This window comes from Mercenaria mercenaria, chromosome 14, assembly GCF_021730395.1.
Source record: "Mercenaria mercenaria strain notata chromosome 14, MADL_Memer_1, whole genome shotgun sequence".
Taxonomy (NCBI): Eukaryota; Metazoa; Mollusca; class Bivalvia; order Venerida; family Veneridae; genus Mercenaria; species Mercenaria mercenaria.
In genome coordinates, this window is record NC_069374.1 from 56,043,640 (window position 1) to 56,064,570 (window position 20,931).

A 20,931-nucleotide genomic window follows, 5' to 3' on the forward strand; every position below is an offset into this window, starting at 1 on the left:
ATGCTCCGGACAAAGTCATACTTGAATTTGACCTTTGACCTCTAAGTGTGACCTTGACCTTAGACCTAGGGACCTGGTTCTTGCGCATGACACTCCGTCTCATGATGGTGAACAACTGTGCCAAGTTTCATCAAAATCCCTCCATGCATGTAGAAGATATGCTCCGGACAAGGTCTGTGGACGCCGCCCGCCCATCCGCCCGCCAGGGGCATTCCCATAATATGTCCCGTTTTTCAAACGGGCGTATAAAAAGTAGGGTTGGGTGACAGCAAACAAAGACTTTCTCCAACAGCTGTCACTAAAATACGAGGGGCGTTCAATATGTAATGTTACTCCGTATGTAGTTCCGTAACCACTTGTTATTTTTAGATGCGGTTTTCGGCACATTATAGAGCAATTTATTGGCAACACAATGATATATAAATTATAAAAATTGGTAGATTCAAAGTTAAACTATAATCATTTGAGTGAGGTGTACTCAGGTATACTAGACAATTTTATGTCCAAAATATTGAGATTGTAATACGTAATTCCTTGATTATACTATTCAACAACTAGAACTATAGTTAAATTTTCAGTTTAAACAGATAAAACAAATCATGATCTTCACAAAAAGATATAAAAACTAAAATAAAAATGTTAATGACAGTTTTAAATTGAGTGTGTATATTTTTACTCGAAAAATGATAAGGTGAGTATAATAAGTCTCAGCAATTTTGTCAGGCGCGATAATCACCATTTAAAAAATTCTTTTATTTTAAGTTGATACTAGTACCTTAATTCTCGATTGTGAAACTAGTTCTTACAACTTTGATTAATCGCTCTCAACACCCATTCCAGATGGAATCAACCTCGAGTTTAGAGTTTTTAGTTGTGTTGTAAAATTAAAAATGCAAAAAATAGTTTAAAACAAATGCAAATGCATCACAAATTGCTGTACCTCGTAGAAAAATGATAGAATTTTACAAGTTATTCTATTTTTCTGGGATTCTGGATGCACAGGACAAACCAAAATTATAATAAATAAATGTTCTTGTATACCAGAGTACACCTCACTAAAATGATTATATTTTCACTTTGAACCTGCCGATTTTTATAATTTATGTATCATTGTGTTCCCAATAAATTGCTCTACAATGTGTCGAAAACCGCATCTAAAAATAACCAGCGGTTACGGAACTACATACGGAGTAACATTACATACTAAACGCCCCTCGTATCATATAATCTATTACAATTTCTGATGTAATTGTTATACTGTATTCAATGTTGTTGGACAAGAATGGACGTATTATAGTATTCCCCCGGTGTCCGTCTGTCAGTCTGTCAGCAGTTTTGTGTCTGTTCTGAAACTCTTGAAAACCTTGAAGGATTTTGAAGAAACTTGACACAAATGTTTTTCACATCGAGACAAGGTGCAGAGCGCATGTTCTGGATGGCTCACTTCAAGGTCAAGGTCCTACTTAGAGGTCAAAGGTCATATGACTTTGTTTTGTGTCCGATCTGCAGTCTCTTGAACTGCTTGAAAGATTTCAAAGAAACTTGGCACAAATGTTCAACACATCAAGACAACGTGCAGAGCATGTTTTGGGTAGCTTGCTTCAAGCTCAAGGTCAAAGGACATATGACTATTTCTTGTGATTATTGTTCTACATTGTGGTGCTCTTGTTTTTATTTGGCAGATCCTTTTGGTTCACTTACAATATATTTTTTTTTTTAATTACTTCCCTTTTATGTTACTATAAATAGCTTGTTTTGTAACTTTTTTATTATTGGCTGTAGGGCAAAACTGAGACCACTTTTCTGTGGTACAACATGAATGGTACCTCCAACTTTTAAGTGTATTTTGACATATTATATTTTTCCTGGGAAGGAACTTTTTTTGGACTTAGAATTGTTTGTTTCTGTGGACTTGGCATTTTCTAAGAATCCTTTTGTAGTTTCTGTATTTTGTGCTTCAACAGTCAAGTTCTTTTAATTTTTTTCTCCCATCCTCAGATAAAACCCTTTGGTCACACTTAGGGGTCAAAGGTCATACCTTCCAGTGTATATTGCTCCGAATTGCAGTGCTCTTGTCTAATATTTTTTTTTACCTAAGCTATTATAACCACCCAAATGAATTTTTCAAATTTTCAAAAAAAAAACCAGTGGCACTTTCTCCAAGAGCTGTCACTCAACAATCATATATTCTATCATGATGAAATTTTGCAGATATCAAGTGTAACTTGTACTTGACTTTATATTTATTTAACTTTATTGCTAGAAGAAATATTTTTTCCTCTGTTCACCTATTCACACTTGCAGATTTTATGTTGTGACAAATTGTCAAAGTCCGAGGGAATATATCTACAGAAATTAATATTGAAACTTCCATTCTGCTGAATTTACACAAACATGTTGCAAATGTTTGATCACCAAATAATTTTACAGATCCTACTTGTGCATGCATGGTATATAACTTTACTTAAATACAAATATTTTTTATTTTGTTTTACCTGTTCCCTGGACAACTGTTTAGTGGAAACTGACTGAATTATTTACCAAACCCCACATAAAAGACCCCTGGACAAACTGCATGCTTAATTCCCCTCTGACTCAGACTGAGTGACACAGGGACATGATTATGGAAGGCATTTTTGCCTGAAAAGACACCCTAACTTGCACAAACTGCTTATCGCCCCCTCCCAGACACAATTATATAGAAGGCATTTTTGCACAAAAAGACCCCCTTGGACAAACAGCTTTACAGTCTTAAACATGACCAACCCTCTGATTGACCCCACCCCCTGCCCTGGCAAGATGCTTTTGGCATTTTTTTGCTGAAAAGGACTCCTCTGAGAAGCTGAAGATTATAGAAGGCATTTAACCTTAAAAACCACCTTGGACAATCTGTTTCCAGACCCCCTTGGACAAACCACTAAGGCAAGGCTACAGAAGGCATTTCTGCTTGAAAAGACCTCCATGGATCAGCTTCTTGAGAACCATCCTGGACAAGACTATGCAAGGCATTTCTGTCCATAAATAAACATCCCCAGACAAGCAGGTTTCAGACCCATCCAGTCTCGAGCAGACCGGCCACTGAACAAGATTATGACCCCAAAGGATCCCCTTAGATAAACAGTTTCCAGACACTTCCCCTTCTGATCAAGTCTATTGCAGACATTTTTGCAAAAAAAGACCTCCTTGGACAACCCGTTTCCAGAACTCCCCTGGACAAGACTTTGGAAGGCATCAAGACGATGGCAGGCATTTTGCCCTAGGACACCCTTGGCCTGTAGTTTATATGACTGAAAAAAAGTTTAAAGATGTAAAATCCGAACACACAGACCCCCTTAGACAAACCGTTTCCAGATCCTTTCTCAGACAGACCCCTCCTGGACAAGACAATGGAAGGCATTTAAGCCAGAAAATTAAAGACTGTCTTAGACAAACCGTTTCCAGAACCCCTGGACAATGACTGTATATGGAAGCATTTTTGCCCAAAGGATCCCTTTGGACAAACTGTTTCTAGAACCCCAATGGAAGGCATTTTGTCCTAAAAAGATCCCCTTGGACAAACCGTTTCAGGACCCCTTTGACAACCCCCCCTCGACAGCTGCCCACCCCTGGACAAGACAACGGAAGACATTTTTGCCCCAAAAGACCCCCTTTAATTGGACAAACTGTTTTGAGAAGCCCCTGGACGAGAGGATGGAAGGCTTTTTTGCCTAAAAAGACCCCCTTGGACAGAACCCCCCTGGAGGGGACTATGGAAAGCATTTTTGTCAGAAAAGACTTCCTTGGATAAATGGTTTCCAGGACCCCCTGGACAAGCCTATGGAAGGCATTTTTGCCAACAAAAATCCCCTTGGACAAACCGTTTCAAACCCCCCCCCCCCCCCCCCCCGGACAGAACCCCCTGGTCAAGCCTATGGAAGGCATTTTTGCACCAAAAGACCCCCTTCGCCAAACTCTTTCAAGAACCCCTTCGACTGACCCCTCTGGATAAGACTATGGAAGGCATTTTTGCCCAAAAAGACACCCTTGGACAAACTCTTGAAAATTAAAAAAAAATCCAGAACCCCCCATTGACAGACCCCCTGGTCTAGTCAATATAATTCGACATTCAGATTGTCTTATATTCGTGACTGGCAATCTTAACGTCAAAACTTTGAAGGAGCAAAATAATGGAAGTTAAATCACAGTACACCGTCAAGTGAAGTTATTGGTTTTATATGGCGTGTAATTACACGGTAAACGTTGATCGTGTACAGTACATACAAAGGTTTAAATCACCAGAAATTCATAATTCTGGATATTATTTAAAAATTTTAACATAGATTAATGAGGAACTGAATCCCCTTTTGATACATGTAACTTATATTTTAATTTATGGCAAATTCGTGAAATAATCGCGGCACTTAAACCTACAGCATGTAAAGCATTGGCTATGGTGAAAATTTCATCGGAAATTGCTTCAACTATTTTGGTCATTCGAGTGTTTGACGTGAGTGGGGATATTGCCAATATGAAAAAATTATCTCAATATTTCCTACGATCGCGTCAAATTAGTTGGACTACCCACTGGACAGGACTATGGAAGGCATATTTGCCCGAAAAAAAAACCCTTAGACCAACCATTTCCAGAAAACCCTTGGACAGCTGTCAGGAAATACCTCCCTTGGGCAGAAAAGTGCCTTCCATAGGAGGGGGTGGGTCAGATATATCTGGAAATTGTGGAATAGCCCATTTGGTGCTGAGAAAATATAACTTATTATCTATCTATCTATCTCAGGGGCGTTGGAAGTGGGGCTGCAGGGGCCGCAATCGCGGCCCCAATAATTTGCCCAAAAACGATTTTTTTGTAAATTCATAGGTTGGAGCCGCAGATCCGCAGACCCCAATATTTTGTATAGTATACTAAATTTTGCTTCCCTTTAAACAATACACGCTGTCCAGATTAGTGTGTTACCGTGGTGACGGTGACACGATCGGGGGTGTTAACTGGAGTCATACACACGTGTCCGTGATTGGATTTACACATGAACAAATCAGCATGTTTTTATTTGGCATGTCTTTAGTTAATGGTACGTTTAAGCTATATCCCGCCACAAAGATCTAACGTATTAACTTATAAAATTCAGAAAAATAATTATCGTGTTTTTATTTTATGAAAGAGGTAAGTGTTAAGATTTATCACACCGCTAAGATGTAAGGAATTGATTACATAAACTGTTCTTACTAAAAAAAAAATGATATTACAAAATAAGAAATGAAATTTAACTTATGTCATATCTTTTATGATACTCATAATGGATACTCCTAACCTTGAACCACTAAATTTCAAATTTCCAAAACGCACTTTTGGAATAAAAAATCCTGAACAGCACTCTTTCAATGTTCAGTGGTTCAAAATTCATCCTTGGATTCACTATGATGAGGTTTTGGAAAAGTTTAAGAGACTGAATAAGTCCACTTAGCTGATTTGAGAATGCTGAAAACTGTTGAGTGAACTTACTTGAGTTTATTGAATGTAACATGAATGATTATTGTTCAATACATTAAATACAAAAAAAAACATACATGCATTCTTTGTATTGCGTTCCACATTATTAATTCTGATAAAAGTTTATTAAACATTATTTTGCTTATAGTCATGTAAATAGTAAGAAAATACTGGAGGCTTGAGATGCGATTCAGTACCCCTAAAATGCACCAGAACTCGCCATTTATGATCCTGTTTTTAAAAAATTTCAGGGGGAGGTCCCCCTTACCCCCCCCCCCTTACGCGAGGGGGTTACCCCCTCCCGTACCTACCCTCCCCCCCCCCGCCACCCTGAGGGGCCCTTGCGGCCCCAATATCAAACACCTTCTGACGCCCCTGTATCTTCCGTAGACATCAAACTCCTTGCAGGAATGTAGACTTTTGCACGTCAAAATCATAAAGGAAAAGAATATATTGATAAAAATTTAAAGTGGAAGAAACTAAAAAAAATAACTTTGGTGATATAACTAGAGCTATCACTAAAGGTGATGAATGTACCCCCCGCATGCACTGACACAGTACATTGCAATCTGACACACACAAGATTGCATAATTATGTTGACTGTATGTATATAGACTGTATGTATACAGTTTAGTAACAAAAAACTAAGTCCCATAATTATGCAGAATATTTATGAAAAAGAACGTAACATGCACCATGCACAACTAGGGTTGGTACTGATCACTTGTGTGAAGTTTCATTAAATTGTGTGCAAGGGTTCGGAAGATTAGGCATGCACAAGACTGCCTATGCAGACTGTATGTACATAGTATGTTAACAAGAAACAAAGTCCCATAACTCTGCAATTCTGGTCGTTGAAAGAACCTAACATGCCCCATGCACAACTACTGTTGTTACTGATCACTTGTGTGAAGTTTCATTAAATTGTGTGCAAGGATTTGGAAGATTAGGCGCGCACAAGACTGCATATGCAGACTGTACGTACATAGTACGTTAACAAGAAACAAAGTCCCATAACTCTTCAATTCTGGTCGTTGAAAAACCTAACATGCCCCATGCACAACTACTGCTGTTACTGATCACTTGTGTGAAGTTTCATTAAATTGTGTCAAGGGGATGAGGAGAGATGGTGCGCACAAGATTGTGTCTATGTATATAGTTTAGTAACAAAAAACAAAGTCCCGTAACTCTGCAATTTTTTTTTCTGAAAGAACCTAACATGCCCCATGCACAACTACTGTTGTTACTGATCACTTGTGTGAAGTTTCATTAAATTGTGTCAAGTGGATGAGGAGAGATGGTGTGCACAAGATTGTGTCTATGTTTATAGTATAGTAACAAAAAACAAAGTCCAATAACTCTGCAAGTTTTTTTTCTGAAAGAACCTAACATGCCCCATGCACAACTACTGTTGTTAACTGATCACTTGTGTGAAGTTTCATTAAATTGTGTCAAGGGGATGAGGAGAGATGGTGCGCACAAGATTGTGTCTACAGACAGACGGACGGACAGACAGACAGACAACCTGAAACCAGTATACCCCCCTTACAACTTTGTTGTCGGGGGGGGGGGGGGGGGGGGGGGGGGGGTACAAAAAGGTTAAAACTTGAGAGATGTAGACTCAAATATTCATGGTCTTAGTCAGTGTTTTTTTCTAATAATTCTCCTTTAGTGACTGGTTAATCATTCTTGAAAATCCACCGCTGTGTACCAGTCTTAAAACACTTATTTTGTAAAATTAGCTATGCATCCGAAACAACAGTATCCGACTTCTTACTCTGTTCACAAGCATAGCCTAAAATAAATCCTTGCGGATAAGAAATGAGTGATCAACTTTAAAAATTAAATGCTAATACAAAAATCACTTACCAATTAATTTATTGCAGTTAAAAAAAGTAACTATATGCAAATATTCTAATACGTGCCTTTCTTCTTTTTTGGGGCGTCTTTGTGTTAGTAAACAAAAGTCACATGATATTTGACCTCTGACCATTTACCCGGAAGTAATCGTGCGGCGGAAATAGCCGAAAGCAGCCGTCTCCTTGCGGACCGTGTAAGGTAGCCATATTTGTACGAAATTGTTTATTAAATCTGCTAACATCTACAATCCTTCTCTATATTATCTGTTTTTACTGCTAATGCATCTTTTATGGAACCATTTCCACTGTTTTTAATACATGTTTGTTTAATACTCAGGAGGCAGAGCTTGGAAACAAGCATCACAAGTAGGTCCTCTTTGGAGGGACAAGAACACCAAACATTTGCGTTGCAATGAATGGAATTCGTAGTAAAACGTCAACATCGCCACCTCTTCAAGTTCCCGGACAGTCTCAACAGAGAAACATAATTTATCAACATTTTGGTATGTGCAATTTTCATTGGGCGAACTTCTTGAATTTAGAAAAATAAAAAGTTTGACGTGGACACCTGCCGGCAAACATGTCGGCGACATGTGAATATCCCATGAAAAGCTAAGCATTACGTCACGCATTGGTTTCAGTCTGTTGTGTACCGATTCTTTCATTCTAAATGTTTTGCGATTTAAAGTTACTTGTTGTAGCATGAAAATATACGATAAATGAATATAATTCTTGAAGGAAATTACCATAATTAAGTGAGCACTTCCTTGTCTGAAATAATTTTGATTGACCCATATTGTCACAAATAAATTCAAGTTCTTGTTACACAATTTCAGTTTTTTGTGTAAATTATTGCATGCGACTGAGATAATTTCAAGTGAATCAGCTTAACATTTTAATTTGAAAATCGTCCGGAGCCAAATTTCTGTCATTGTGAACATGCGTGTCCTGAAATAGGGACAAGCAGGACCATATTAGGGACAACCTGGACTACATTTGGAACAACTCAAGCTACATGTTAGGACAATCAGGACCATGTTTTAGGCAGGCTGCTTTAGGACAACCTGGGTCATAATTTAAAAAATTTTAGACCAAGATTTACTCCGAAATCTGTGCAATTTTATGTTTTAGAATTACTAGTAGAGTTATAAATGAACATTATCTTATAGTCAGTAAATTACGGTTACCAACAAATGTTTTAAAAGACCCAGACCTAGTCAAAATAATTTGACGTTTAGATGGATATTTGAATGTCGGAACGTCAATGGACCAAATAAATAAAGGATGAATTTATCACAGTATACAGTCGTGCAAAGTTACTGATGTTATTGCTTGTGCATAGACAAGGTAAACGTTAATCGTGTACAGTACATACATTTTTTAAATTCGCTAGAAAATTCGTAATTTCGGAAATTATTTGACTTAATTTTTACGTAATTCAATAGGGAATTGAATCCCCTTTTGATAACGTGCAAGTTTTATTTGAATTTATGGTGAAATAATTGGCATTTAAACCTATAGCATGTAAAGCATTGGTAGCGATAAAAACTTCATAAAAAATTTCCTCCACTTTTGGTTTTTCAAATGTTTGATGTGAGTGGAGATACTGCCTATATGAAAAAATTAACTCAATATTTCCTAGGATCGCATCAAATTAGTTTGACCATTATCATGCACAGACTCAAAGAAATTTCATTAAGACTCGGTTGTATTTGACTTGAAGTTAAGCTTAGGCACCAGTTTATGTTATTCAATTATCAATCTGTCATATGAAGCATTTTTTATTTACTGGATCAGATTTGAGTTCTATAGAATAGAGTAAAAATAACACAATGTTACCTCAGAATGTCCATCAAGAGGGAATATATTTTTTACGAACATCTGTGAAATGAAAATTTTGTTTTTGTTACAGAGGAGTTTCAGCCACAGAATTTTCAACAGTCTGGCTACTCCCAGCCAAGTCAACATCAGTATCCTGTCCAGGTATTATACACTTATCATTTATGATTTTTTAGTTCTGTGAAAGAACATTTTAGTTACAATTTACTATATTCAGGTTTTCTTAATATCTTAATAGTAAGAATATGGGAACTTGAAATTGTGGTCTTAAATTTTGTAAACGTAGTCAAAGATTTCTTCCATTGTTGTTTGTTAACAGTACATTAAAGTTGAGCACATGTCAATTGAACCATTCTTTTATACATACAGATTTGCCAAGTGATGAGAAATACGGGAACTTATTTTAGTATTAAAAATATATAATTGCATATGAATATTATGGAATATTGCAAGTATGACCAGATTTACTGCTCTCAAGCATGACATGTTGTTGTTTTTGTTCCACACAGCAAATAGGTGTGCAAGCCCCAAGCTATGATATAGGGAAGCCTGGATTCAGTGCTCCTCGTATGCCCAGTCCTGGCCTTGGCCAGCAACCACAAACAAATATGTATCAGCAACAGACACAGCCTAAGCCTGTGCAAATGCGTAAGTAATAAAAACGCAATGGACTCTTTGTACTGCATTCATTGCTTAAAATTCACACAGGTCAGATTAGTGTAATTGTATTACAAAATTTTAGGATATAGATTTAGTATATTGTTCTCGTGTACAGGATGGTGATAAGGTCTATGAGTTTTGCTGCGAAAACTGAATTAATGTACTTTGACAAAAATAGCAAAATCACTGGCAGGCAAGGTTTTCCTCAGGATTTTTTGATCCATGATCCACGGCTGCTATTTAGGTCACAAATTATTGATTTGAAAATGGATTTTACTAAAAACATTATCCTAAACGAATGAACTTGTATCTTTTTAAATTTAGATACAGCTGATTCATATTCGGAATGGTATTTTCAGAAATGCATGACTTCTCATCAATGAAAAAAAGTGTGAAGTCTTTTTGTATGATCAACTAGCAGATCGGCATTAAGTGTCACTTTCTGTTCAGTTTTTGTTTACAGTTTGATCTCGTAATGATAATACTCGATCCTAATTAGTATAATAATTTTGGATTATTAATATTTTTTCAATCAAATACTTTAATTATATGAAATTAATTTTTTTATGAAAATTAACCCATTCTCTTTTAGGAACGTAACGGCACAATCTTAAGATTTTAGCGTGTCAGTACGGGAATATTTCCTTACCAAATGGCGTACTCGTAACAAACTTGTTTTGAAGTTGGAAACGTCTTACTGTTATAACACCACATATGGATGGCCCTGGTAGAAAAAAAACTGCGCATTTCGTGGTTTGCGCAAAGGAGCTTAGTGCAAATGGAGTTTCGTGAACGTTTTGCGGTCCAGTGGACGCTAAGGCACTACAAAATGCGAAGTTCAAGCTCAAAGCGCGTCAGGACCAGAAACCCTGCAAGCCATGTAATTATAGCAGAAAAATTGCGATCTTTGTTTTAATTTATGTGCTTTGTGGAGTTCAACAGTATAATCAGTTTGTGGTATATTTTCAATAGATAATCAAGCGTAGTGTTGATCGTCTTTCAGTTGAAAAGCCTTCAAGTCAGTAGGGAAGAGGCATAGCCCTTATTTTGAAATACCAGCTAGGTGAGCAGCTGAATAAAGCGATGTAACCATTTAGGAACTTCCACGATAATTTTCAGGGGAAAGATGTAATGCCCTCTTTATAGAAAAAAAAATGCACTCTTCCTTGGTCATGCTTCAAGTTGTTTTAAAGTAGCAATCTGTTTGATACAGAAACACAACTTTGTCATAAATTTGGCATATGCAGGTGCACATGTTGAAAGTGATTCAAGGGACATGTTTGCATGCAAGATACAAAAAAAAATGTCAATATGCTTTTTCAATTAATGGTATTAGGCACTATTAGTAATGTTTAAAATGGCATTTGCTTGGTATCGAAAGTAACGTTTTCACTATTTACAAATTTTAAACAACTTTACCATGCCGTGTTTTTATAAATTTTGAATAACTTATGGTATCTCCTCAAGCTCAAGTAGAGACAAATTTCAAAGTGATAGCCACTATCGAAAACGTTTGCAGAGAACTCATTTTACCATTAATTTCAATAGAAGAAACATCAAGCTATTGGTAAACAATTTTAAAACACAAAATAAAAATGTCAATGTAATTTTTTCCATGGTGTCTCAAGTAAACGGATTTAATGAGACAGAATTCATACTTCAACATTGAAAAAATAAGGTCGGAAGATGTGTTTTTGTTTTGGATTTTACTTACTCCATTTAAAAATAACCTTAGGGAAGATGTAAAACCTACCTAAATTTCTTCCACAATATATAATCTAAGAGTGAAAGCAAAATAGAGAACTTTCACCGCGTGTAACTCAATATTTTTAAAGATGTGTAACTCTACCCCTTCTGTTTAAGTAGTAAATTCACTTTGAACACCAAGAAATCGCTTACAAGATTCATCTTTTTCCATTTTTATACAAAAAATAATAAGTCTTGAAAGAAGTAAAAACTTACTAATAAAAAAAGAAAATAAGGGAAAAAAATTTGGGTCCCAGTAGGGCTTGAACCTATGCACCCCTAAGAATTGCAGTAAAAGTAGGTTTATGGTAGGCTTTGAATACTCTTCAAAAAGGAGGTTCTCTATTAGTGATCTAATACCTTAAATACCGTAATAAATGGTATTGCGAAATAGGACTATATGGTTTAAAGATCCTGGAAAATATAAAGGTCCTTGAAATTCTGGAAAAATTAGAATTCTAATGTGAAAAATAAGAGGGGCCCTATGATGTATTATATTTTAAAATTACAATAGCTGTCAGACTTGGATTGTTTCTATTCTGTTTCTTGGCTGTTATGTTGAATAGATGCTCATATTTAGTAAAAGTTGATTGATAGTGTTAAAAGTTGATCTAAAGCTATTATGAAATAGCATCTTACATAGCAGGCCTCGACCTTAGCGGTGGACCGTTGGACCCACGCAACCAAAATATCGGCAGGTCCACTAACTATGAAAAGTTGGGTAGACCGACGGTCAACCAATTTTCAGTCACGGTCTGCAAATAAAATAAAACCCTTAAAAGTAAAAAAATAGGAGGTAAAATCGTACCCATATCGGCGAATTCACAAAACAAAAGTTGATTTGCCTTAAGTACGGCATTCTTCCGTTATAAGCATTGGCGAGTTAAAGTCAGGAGAGCACGAATGGACTACTCCACCGATCAGGCGAGTGGTTTTTACGTGGTAACTTTACCAAATTGAGAAATTACATCAGGCAAAATTACCTGGATTGACTGGAATTTACCCGCGAATCGTAAAAATATCAAAACGTCATGCTGGTAATTTTCCATTCCACAAGCACATGCGCCCTATCGTAATGTCTAATTTACATCGCGGTTACTTTTGACACAATAAACGCGCGTAGTGCATTCGTTTTTTTAATATAATCGCTTTAAATTTTCAACACCGCTTGAGAACTAATACAGTTTGAATTCTGTAACAATTTTAATAAGATATCGACAGGAATGTAGGCAAAATTTTTTAAAAACGATCAAATTTTCATATAATGTTTCGTAAAATTTCAAACAGCCCGATCTTGATTATTTATTTCTTTCTTAAAGTAAATATACGGTACATACTATGGTAATAAAATTCAGACTTTTGACCAGAAAGTACAAAAAACACAATTAAAAAATCTTAAATAATGAAAAAGCGGCAGCAATTTAAATACATGGAGTAAAACGATTTTTGGCAAACAGATTTCTGTTAGCGCGGCAGAATAGCTTACGTGACCTAATGAACGTAAATAGAAATTTGGTATAAAATAAAGCAGTATGATGTCGTTGCGGTTTTTAATAAGTTTTAAATGATTCTTTGTACATGTATGTTTTGACACAACGCTTTGTAAGATATTCTTCTGAAACAATAATGTAAATTTCTTGAGGGCAAATAGGTCACAGAGGTAGGACATCCACTATCGTCGTTCACGGTTTGACACATTTATATGTCAGTTTATTCGGGATATTGCACATTCGCTTTTAAAAAATTAAAGAAAAAACTTTTTTACTGATTTCTTCTCAATTAAAGGAATCGAGAATACGATCAGACAGTGATGTGTCACATGGTGCGAAAACATGACGTAATGCCATGACAATCTCGGGGAAACTATACTGCTTTGATCTCCGCTTCAGATGCCACGAATAACCGACACACTTCTTTTAGCTCTTTGAGGGGGTGTTAATTGAAAATGAAAACAAGGCCAATTACTTAGTTTATCATCAGAATAATTACCGATAATTAATTGTTGATATTTTCTTTTTTCACTTTCAACACGGGTCAGGGGATTGATGATTATTGTGTCCATATTTTGGGACACTTTTCAAAATAATTATTTTAGTGATAACAGATTGCTACAGTCTTCCATTTTTAATTATTTTAGAAATAAGTCCTGTTTCTTTGAGTCATATGAAGTTATGACGTCAACAACATCACAATTTATGTGATAGAATTTGAGGTCCACTAAAGTCTGAGCAGGTCTACTAGATTTTAGCAGTTGGTGGACCTGCTGGCAACTGCTGAAAAAAGTTAAGGTCGAGGCCTGCATAGTTATACAGGGCTTTCGGTAGGTTCTGAAACTCAAGAGTCATTGACTCTTCAGCCTAAATTTTCAAGGGTCAAAATCAGATTTTCAAGAGTCAAGATCAGCTTTTCAGGGGTCAAGCTACATGTAACCTGTTGGGCGTAAAAAAAAAAAATGTTTGTTTCCGGTATCCTGACCTACCCTAAATTTTTGGCCCGGCCCTAAATGTTTTTATGGCCTTGGAGAATATTTTTTTCAACTTTTTAACAAAAAGATGCAAAACTGCACATTTTATGCTTTAAACATGGCCAGTGATGTTAGAAATCAACTTACTGATGCTCTAAAGGCATAACCCCCTTATTTGTAATCATTTTTTGACATAAAAATAATTTCCGAAAAGTCTCCCTTAATAAAAAATACTTCCAAAAAAAAAAAATGTTCCGACCTACCTATCCTAATTTTTAGCTCACCTGAGCACGAAGTGCTCAAAGGTGAGCTTTAGTGATCACCCTGTGTCCGGCGTCCGTCGTCGTCCGGCGTCCGTCCGTCCGTCCGTCCGGCGTCAACAATTTGACTGTTAACACTCCAGAGGTCACATTTTTGGCCCAATCTTAATGAAACTTGGTCAGAATGTTACCCTCCGTAAAATCTTGGACGAGTTCGATATCGGGTCATCTGGGGTCAAAAACTAGGTCACCAGGTCAAATCAAAGGAAAAGCTTGTTAACACTCTAGAGGTCACAATTTTGACCCAATCTTAATGAAACTTGGTCAGAATGTTACCCTCCATAAAGTCTTGGACGAGTTCGATATTGGGTCATCTGGGGTCAAAAACTAGGTCACCAGGTCAGATCAAAGGAAAAGCTTGTTAACATTCTAGAGGTCACATTTTTGGCCCAATCTTAATGAAACTTAGTCAGAATGTTATCCTTAAAAAAGTCTTGGACGAGTTTGATATTGGGTCATCTGGGGTCAAAAACTAGGTCACCAGGTCAAATCAAAGGAAAAGCTTGTTAACACTGTAGAGGCCGCATTTATGACTACATCTTCATGAAACTTGGTCAGAATGTTAATATTGATGATCTTAAGGTCCAGTTTGAATCTGGGTCATGTAGGTTTAAAAACTAGGTCACCTGATCAAATCAAAGGAAAAGCTAGTTAACACTGTAGAGGCCACATTTATGACTGTATCTTAATGAAACTTGGTCAGAATGTTTATCTTGATGCCTTTTAGGTCAAGTTTAAATCTGGGTCAGCTGGGGTCAAAAACTAGGTCACTAGGTTAAATCAAAGGAAAAGCTTGTTAACACTCTAGAGGCCACATTTATGACTATATCTTCATGAAACATAGTCAGAATATTAAACTTGATGATCTTTAGGTCAAGTTCGAATCTGGGTCATGTTGAGTCAAGAATTAGGTCATGGGGGCAAATCAAAGGAAAAGCTTGTTAACACTCTAGAGGCCACATTTATGACTGTATCTTCATGGAACTTAGTCAGAATGTTAAACTTGATGATCTTTAGGTCATGTTGGGTCAAAGACTAGGTCACGGGGTCAAATCAAAAGAAAAGCTAGTTAACACTGTAGAGGCCACATTTATGAACATATCTTGATGAAACTTGGTCAGAATGTTAATCTTGATGATCTTTAGGTCAATAGGTCAGGTGAGCGATACAGGGCCTTCATGGCCCTCTTGTTTTGAGCATGTTACCAGATGCAAAGATTTTTTTTTAGGCCTTATTAATGCAACTCCCACAGACTTTATCTAAAACTAGTACATTAGTCATAACAGATTATCTTAAACATTTCATATTTTAGTTGTCTTATTTTCCACACTGCCTAAAAGTGGGTGGGGTTTAGTGCTTTGCATGCTTTTATTATCAGCAAATTCTTCTAAATAAGAGCTGCTTTGGCAACAGTGATCATATTTTTCGTAAATGCAGACGTTTTATTGGCTTTTTATTCAGATTGTACTAGAAAAATCTTGTAAGAAATGATAAAAATGTCCGAAAATGGCGGTCTCGAAAACGAGTGACAAATACGGAAAACGAAAGTAACATTTAAAATTCTTGAAAAAAATAACTGTTTTAAATTTCATTTTCTCATCATACCCAGTATAATTTCTGCTTATTTAATTTGTTTTGGCCCAAACAAAGCCTCGGCAATGATAATAAATTTGCTATAGACCGTGACGGCCAACCGGCTCATGTAATCGTATCGAGCACACAAAATAATTAACAAGTGGTACAAACACGATAATCTAAAGCTGCATTGTTTATCAATTAACTTTTACACATTGATCAATAAACACCTTTGATAATGATAAGGCATATTGTACTAAATACAAACCGCGAGATAATCACGTGTCATTTGGCGCGTGGCGTGACTGACATCTGTCGGTAGCTAATTAACATACGACGCTCCGCCTACTGCCATATTTCCGCTTGTGTCGGCGAACAATATTGAAACTCACTGGGATTTTGATTGACAGGGGGCAGAACTATCGAACTTGAGACTCATCTAAGTAAATTTCTGCGAGTCAAGCCGACGCACGTGGCGTAATTTATGCGGGTCAAATACGATTTTTTCTCGATTTTCGCGGGTCAAAACCCGGGACCTAGGGTCAACCGAACGCCCTGGTTATAGAAATAGGTATTCTAGAAGGCTTAACTAAGAACTAACTTTGGTACAAGTGTTCTTTTGTAAATCAGCATTCCTTTGACTTGAAATGGGGGAGGGTGTGCTTGGGACTGTTATTTGGTAGGAAAATTCGCATGGCCAGTGCACAAAGAATAAAGTTCCTGATAAGTCATTTTTTGGAAAAACTGAATGAATAGAAAGACATGGTTGTGTAAGAGGCCTATAAATGGTTGCTATTTTAGACAAAAAACTGAAGTTAATATAATACCATTCATGTCGTTTACAGCCATTTTTCCAGCCAAATCAACAGAACATGAATGTGAGACCAAGATACCCCAATCCTGCAAACCCACAGTCAATGATCTATGGACCACAAATGATATATGCTATGGGACAGGGAAATCCTTTCCCAGGACAACAACAAATTATAATGAATGCTAGCATGGTAAGTATACTGGTGTTACACAGTTTCAGTGTCAGAAAAGCCGTTCAGACTTTTCAACTCATCAGTAGAATGATATTTTCAGTTTTATTTGATTCTTCCTTGAAGAACTCATCATTGGTACTCATCTTCCATCTGTCAGTCTGCCAGGTAACTAAATTAAAAGAGAAGTTAAATAAAATAACAGTAAATGGTAGGATTGGTCAACAGAATGTGTTATTGGTCATTGAAAATCCTGATGTGGTTTATGGTGAATTTTGTATGTCACAGTTATCAGCTGCCGTTATTGACAACCCTGATCAAACTCAAATCAGACGAAGAAAAAAGCTTTGGATTGGGACTTTTTTGCTTTCAAAAAATCGAGCCAAATTGGCATTGGATAGGGTCAATATTTAGCTTGCTGGGAAATACTGTTCTCCATTAAATTGCCTTAAAATTAAAAAGTGTAGGTTATTTATTTATCCAATTTAATCTTAAGTCAGCAAAAAGGGGCCATTTTTGACATCTGTATTTCAGATTCAACAACAGAGAATGCCAAGCCCACAATATAATGCTGGTGGCATGCAATCCAATCAGACTGGATACATCCACCAGATGCCCCCACAGCAGCCTCCTATCTCCTACTCTCAGGGCTATGGGAACCAGCCATTGTTCATGGGGAGCCAGGCCACAAGTCAGCGACCCCCTTCTACACAAGGACAGCCACAGCAACAGTATGCTAAACCAAAGGAGAAAAAACATATACTTAGTATCGTTGATCCAAATAGCGGAAAAGACGTAACAGCAGAAATACTAAAGACGACACAAAGTTCAACAGAAGTAACAGGATCTTCAGATTCCGGGTCCCGAAGTACACCTGTTGGAAATGCAGAGGTAAGGGAGATTGTGATTCCATACGGGGGCCTCTGTGGCCGAGTGGTTAAGGTCACTGACTTCAAATCACTTGCCCCTCACCAATGTGGGTTCGAGCCTCACTCGGTGCTTTGAATTTTTCATGTGAGGAAGCTACCCAGCTGGCTTACAGAATGTCGGTGGTTCTACTTGGGTGCCTGCTTGTTAAGAAATAATGCACGGGGTCTTCTCCACCATCAAGGCTGGAAAGTCGCCATATGACCTATAATTGTGTCAGTGCGAAGTTGAACCCAACAAAACAGAAACTAATGCGTACTTATACTGATATGTGTACTTGCAGGATTATATTCTTCAGTTTTCAGCGTCTGAGGTATCAAAATTCAAAACAGTGCAAGTTATTCACATTCAAAATACACATGTAAAAATTGAAATTTGAAGTAGATATACCCATAGCAAGTAACTTGATTAAATTTACCAGAAACTGTGTATAGTATTTTAGGAGCCACTAGAGCTAAAAAAGAAAAAAAATCTTTAAAAGACCTTTTATGAACTGCTTGATGGAATTTTACCAAACTTGGTCTTTAGCATGCCTTGGACTTTGAAGGTCCTGTTTGTTTGATTTAAATGGTTCTGCTGGTCCAATTTTAAGGGCCACCAGAGCTAAAAATAAAAAAGCCTTTTACAATCTCCTGTAGGACTACTAGATGGATCATCACCAAACTTGGTCTGTAGCATCTTTGTAAGGTCCTCTCTCTCAAATTCATTCAAAGAGTCTTGCTTAACTGATTTTAGTGGCTGCAAAAGCTAATTGATAGTTATACAGTCAATATAGTTACTACATAATACTTACCATTCATAATTGAGTGTGTCATACATATTAAAGGTCAAATAGTCAGTTTCAGAGGAGTGACATAGGGCCACTTTAGCCCTCTTTTTTGTCACAAAATCTTTTATGGTCTCACGAAAAGGGAATTTTAAAGGGGAATTCATGCAAGTGTCATGCAGTCATCCAAATTCCTGACTTGGACAAGGTCACATTTGGAGGACCTGTCCTGTCCATAACATAAAGGTTATAAAAAAACTTGACTTAACATTTACCCAGATATTATTAGTGACCATTTCCATTCAAATGAAGCAGTAAAGGAGGCATGTACTAATTTAAAAAAGGCCTCTTGTTTCAGCAGTATGTATTGTTTGGAATTGAATTTATTTGCTTTGTTTACAGGAAGCACAAGCACAGAGTGGAGAGTCTAATGCAATAGCAGCACAGTTTGCAGCACTTGTTGCTGCCAAACTTTACCATCCTCCTGATGGGGAAAGCCCCCCCAGTCAGACACCGCCTCCTTCACAGCAACAACAGGTGCCTCCGACACATGGAGCTGTACCAGGGGCTCAGGCTCCAAACGTAGCAAGCGGGGGAGAGCATGCTCATCCAGTTGCAACAGGTCCAAGTCCTGCTCCGCCAGTTCAAGAACTGCCAGCACAGATCCCTATTCAGCCACAATCTGTACATGTAGATAGTGCAACAGACAGCTCTAAAACTCATCCAAGTCTTTCAAACGGTGCACCTGTGCCACCTTTAGAAGTTGCAAAACCTTTAGAAGTTGTAAAACCTTCTGAAGTGCAACCTGTAGTGGAAACTGAGACAGCAACAACAAATGTAGATAGTAGTGCATCAAATGCTAAAAAATCAGTTGAAACCTCAGAACCAGTGACAGTTAGTGTTATTAGTGCACCAGTTGTCTCGGAAAGAACTACTGTTAGTGATGAGCATAGTGACTCTAGTAGTGGTCGCGAAATGACTCCGGAGGTAAATATTGTGCCGCCAACCCCTGTGGAAAAGAAACCAGACATGGAAATACCAGAAACAATCAAGGAACCAACAAAATCTGAAGAACCAGTGGCTGAAGTTTCAGGTATAGAAATTTTTGTTATTTTTCACTACTAATTTGCTGTTGAAAGTGGCAGCATTTATGTCATATATGTGGTTCAGTATCTTTTCCATGCTTCTTGTACCGTGGTTTATATGACTGAAAAATTGTTGAAAAAGACGTTAAACCCGAACACACAAACACAGACTCTTGTCATAAAAAGTACGTGATTGAATTTCCATTTACTATATCCAGCAACATAAAAAAAAGTTGCAGTTTGTACACAGATGTCATTTTAAAACTCTTGTTGGTGGACATGAAATTTCTTTCAAAAGGGACCAGGGATTTTATCCAATCTGAACTACTGGTACGAACTAGCACAAAGCCTAATCATGTTCTAAAAAGCAAGGAGCATTTAAGCACTAAGTTCAGTTAGTTAATGTTGTGCCCAGAAGGTAAAATATTTTTGCTCATTAGAAGTTAAAGGAAGTTTCTAATTGGCTAGACTCTTACTAGATTTTGGTATATATTTAAGAGTGTGTAATGAGTAATTACAGAATTATTTACTAATAGTATATCAACTTTCTTGTTACAGTTCCCAAAAAGCAGAAATCAAAGTCAAAGAAAAAGGACTTGAACAAGAAAGGAGAGCAGATAGCTGGCTCAGAGTTCGATGCCTACACTGATACATCAGTTGTAAGTCAGATGTTTAAATTTCACCGACAATTCTTACATACTCACTGACAATTTTTGCCCATCCTTACGATTCTTAACATACTGACAATTTTTTGTCAATTCTAACTCTGACATGGAGGATTCTAATAGTCAGCTGTTTAATCTTTAGCCTGCTGGCGGCAAGTGATTCTGCCTTTGCAACCAGTACAGACCAAGGTCAGTCTGCACTGTTCGCTATTCAGTCAGTAAATTTTCAGACAACACCCCTTGGAATAATAAATGGTATTGCCCAAATTGAATGATGGACCAGTCCATTAAAGAAATTTAGCAGGCTAAAGTTTAAATCTTGCTAGCTATTTAACCAATGAAGATTCTGATTTGAAATGTCATTTATGCAGGGGCGGCAAATTCAATTGTCCGTATTGCCCAGGTTGTCCAAAAACCTGTACGGACATGTGAAATTTGACAGAATTTACTATATAACTATCATATGGACAAGTAAAAGATATCAAATGACAAAAATGGACAAGCAAGTCAAAATCAGATTTCGCCGCCCCTGATTTATGCCATCAGGTGGACTTGG

The 20,931-nt window shown here is 37.1% G+C and overlaps 3 protein-coding genes across 3 annotated transcripts in view; 2 read left to right on the forward strand and 1 right to left on the reverse strand.

Annotated features, from left to right (window-relative positions):
• The window catches only part of LOC123526234 (lysosomal amino acid transporter 1 homolog), a 27,665-nt gene extending 20,196 nt beyond the window's left edge, over positions 1-7,469 (reverse strand). The window contains exon 1 of the mRNA XM_053523565.1: positions 7,356-7,469. The gene's annotated coding sequence lies outside the window, so the exon portion shown is untranslated. The remainder of the gene's footprint in view (positions 1-7,355) is intronic.
• On the forward strand, positions 7,449-9,840 carry LOC128548200 (uncharacterized). The gene is made up of 4 exons (XM_053522647.1): positions 7,449-7,544; positions 7,683-7,848; positions 9,258-9,328; positions 9,694-9,840. Exons 2-4 carry the CDS (start codon positions 7,758-7,760, stop codon positions 9,838-9,840), a joined length of 309 nt encoding a protein of 102 aa, XP_053378622.1. The 5' UTR covers positions 7,449-7,544; positions 7,683-7,757.
• A 6,937-nt stretch (positions 9,841-16,777) lies between these two features.
• Positions 16,778-20,931, forward strand: part of LOC123527904 (eukaryotic translation initiation factor 4 gamma 1-like) — a 49,590-nt gene continuing 45,436 nt past the window's right edge. Inside the window, exons 1-4 of the mRNA XM_053523564.1 lie at positions 16,778-16,953; positions 17,467-17,823; positions 19,028-19,718; positions 20,269-20,369. Coding sequence (XP_053379539.1) covers positions 16,822-16,953; positions 17,467-17,823; positions 19,028-19,718; positions 20,269-20,369 — 1,281 coding nt within the window. The 5' untranslated portion in view covers positions 16,778-16,821. The remainder of the gene's footprint in view (positions 16,954-17,466; positions 17,824-19,027; positions 19,719-20,268; positions 20,370-20,931) is intronic.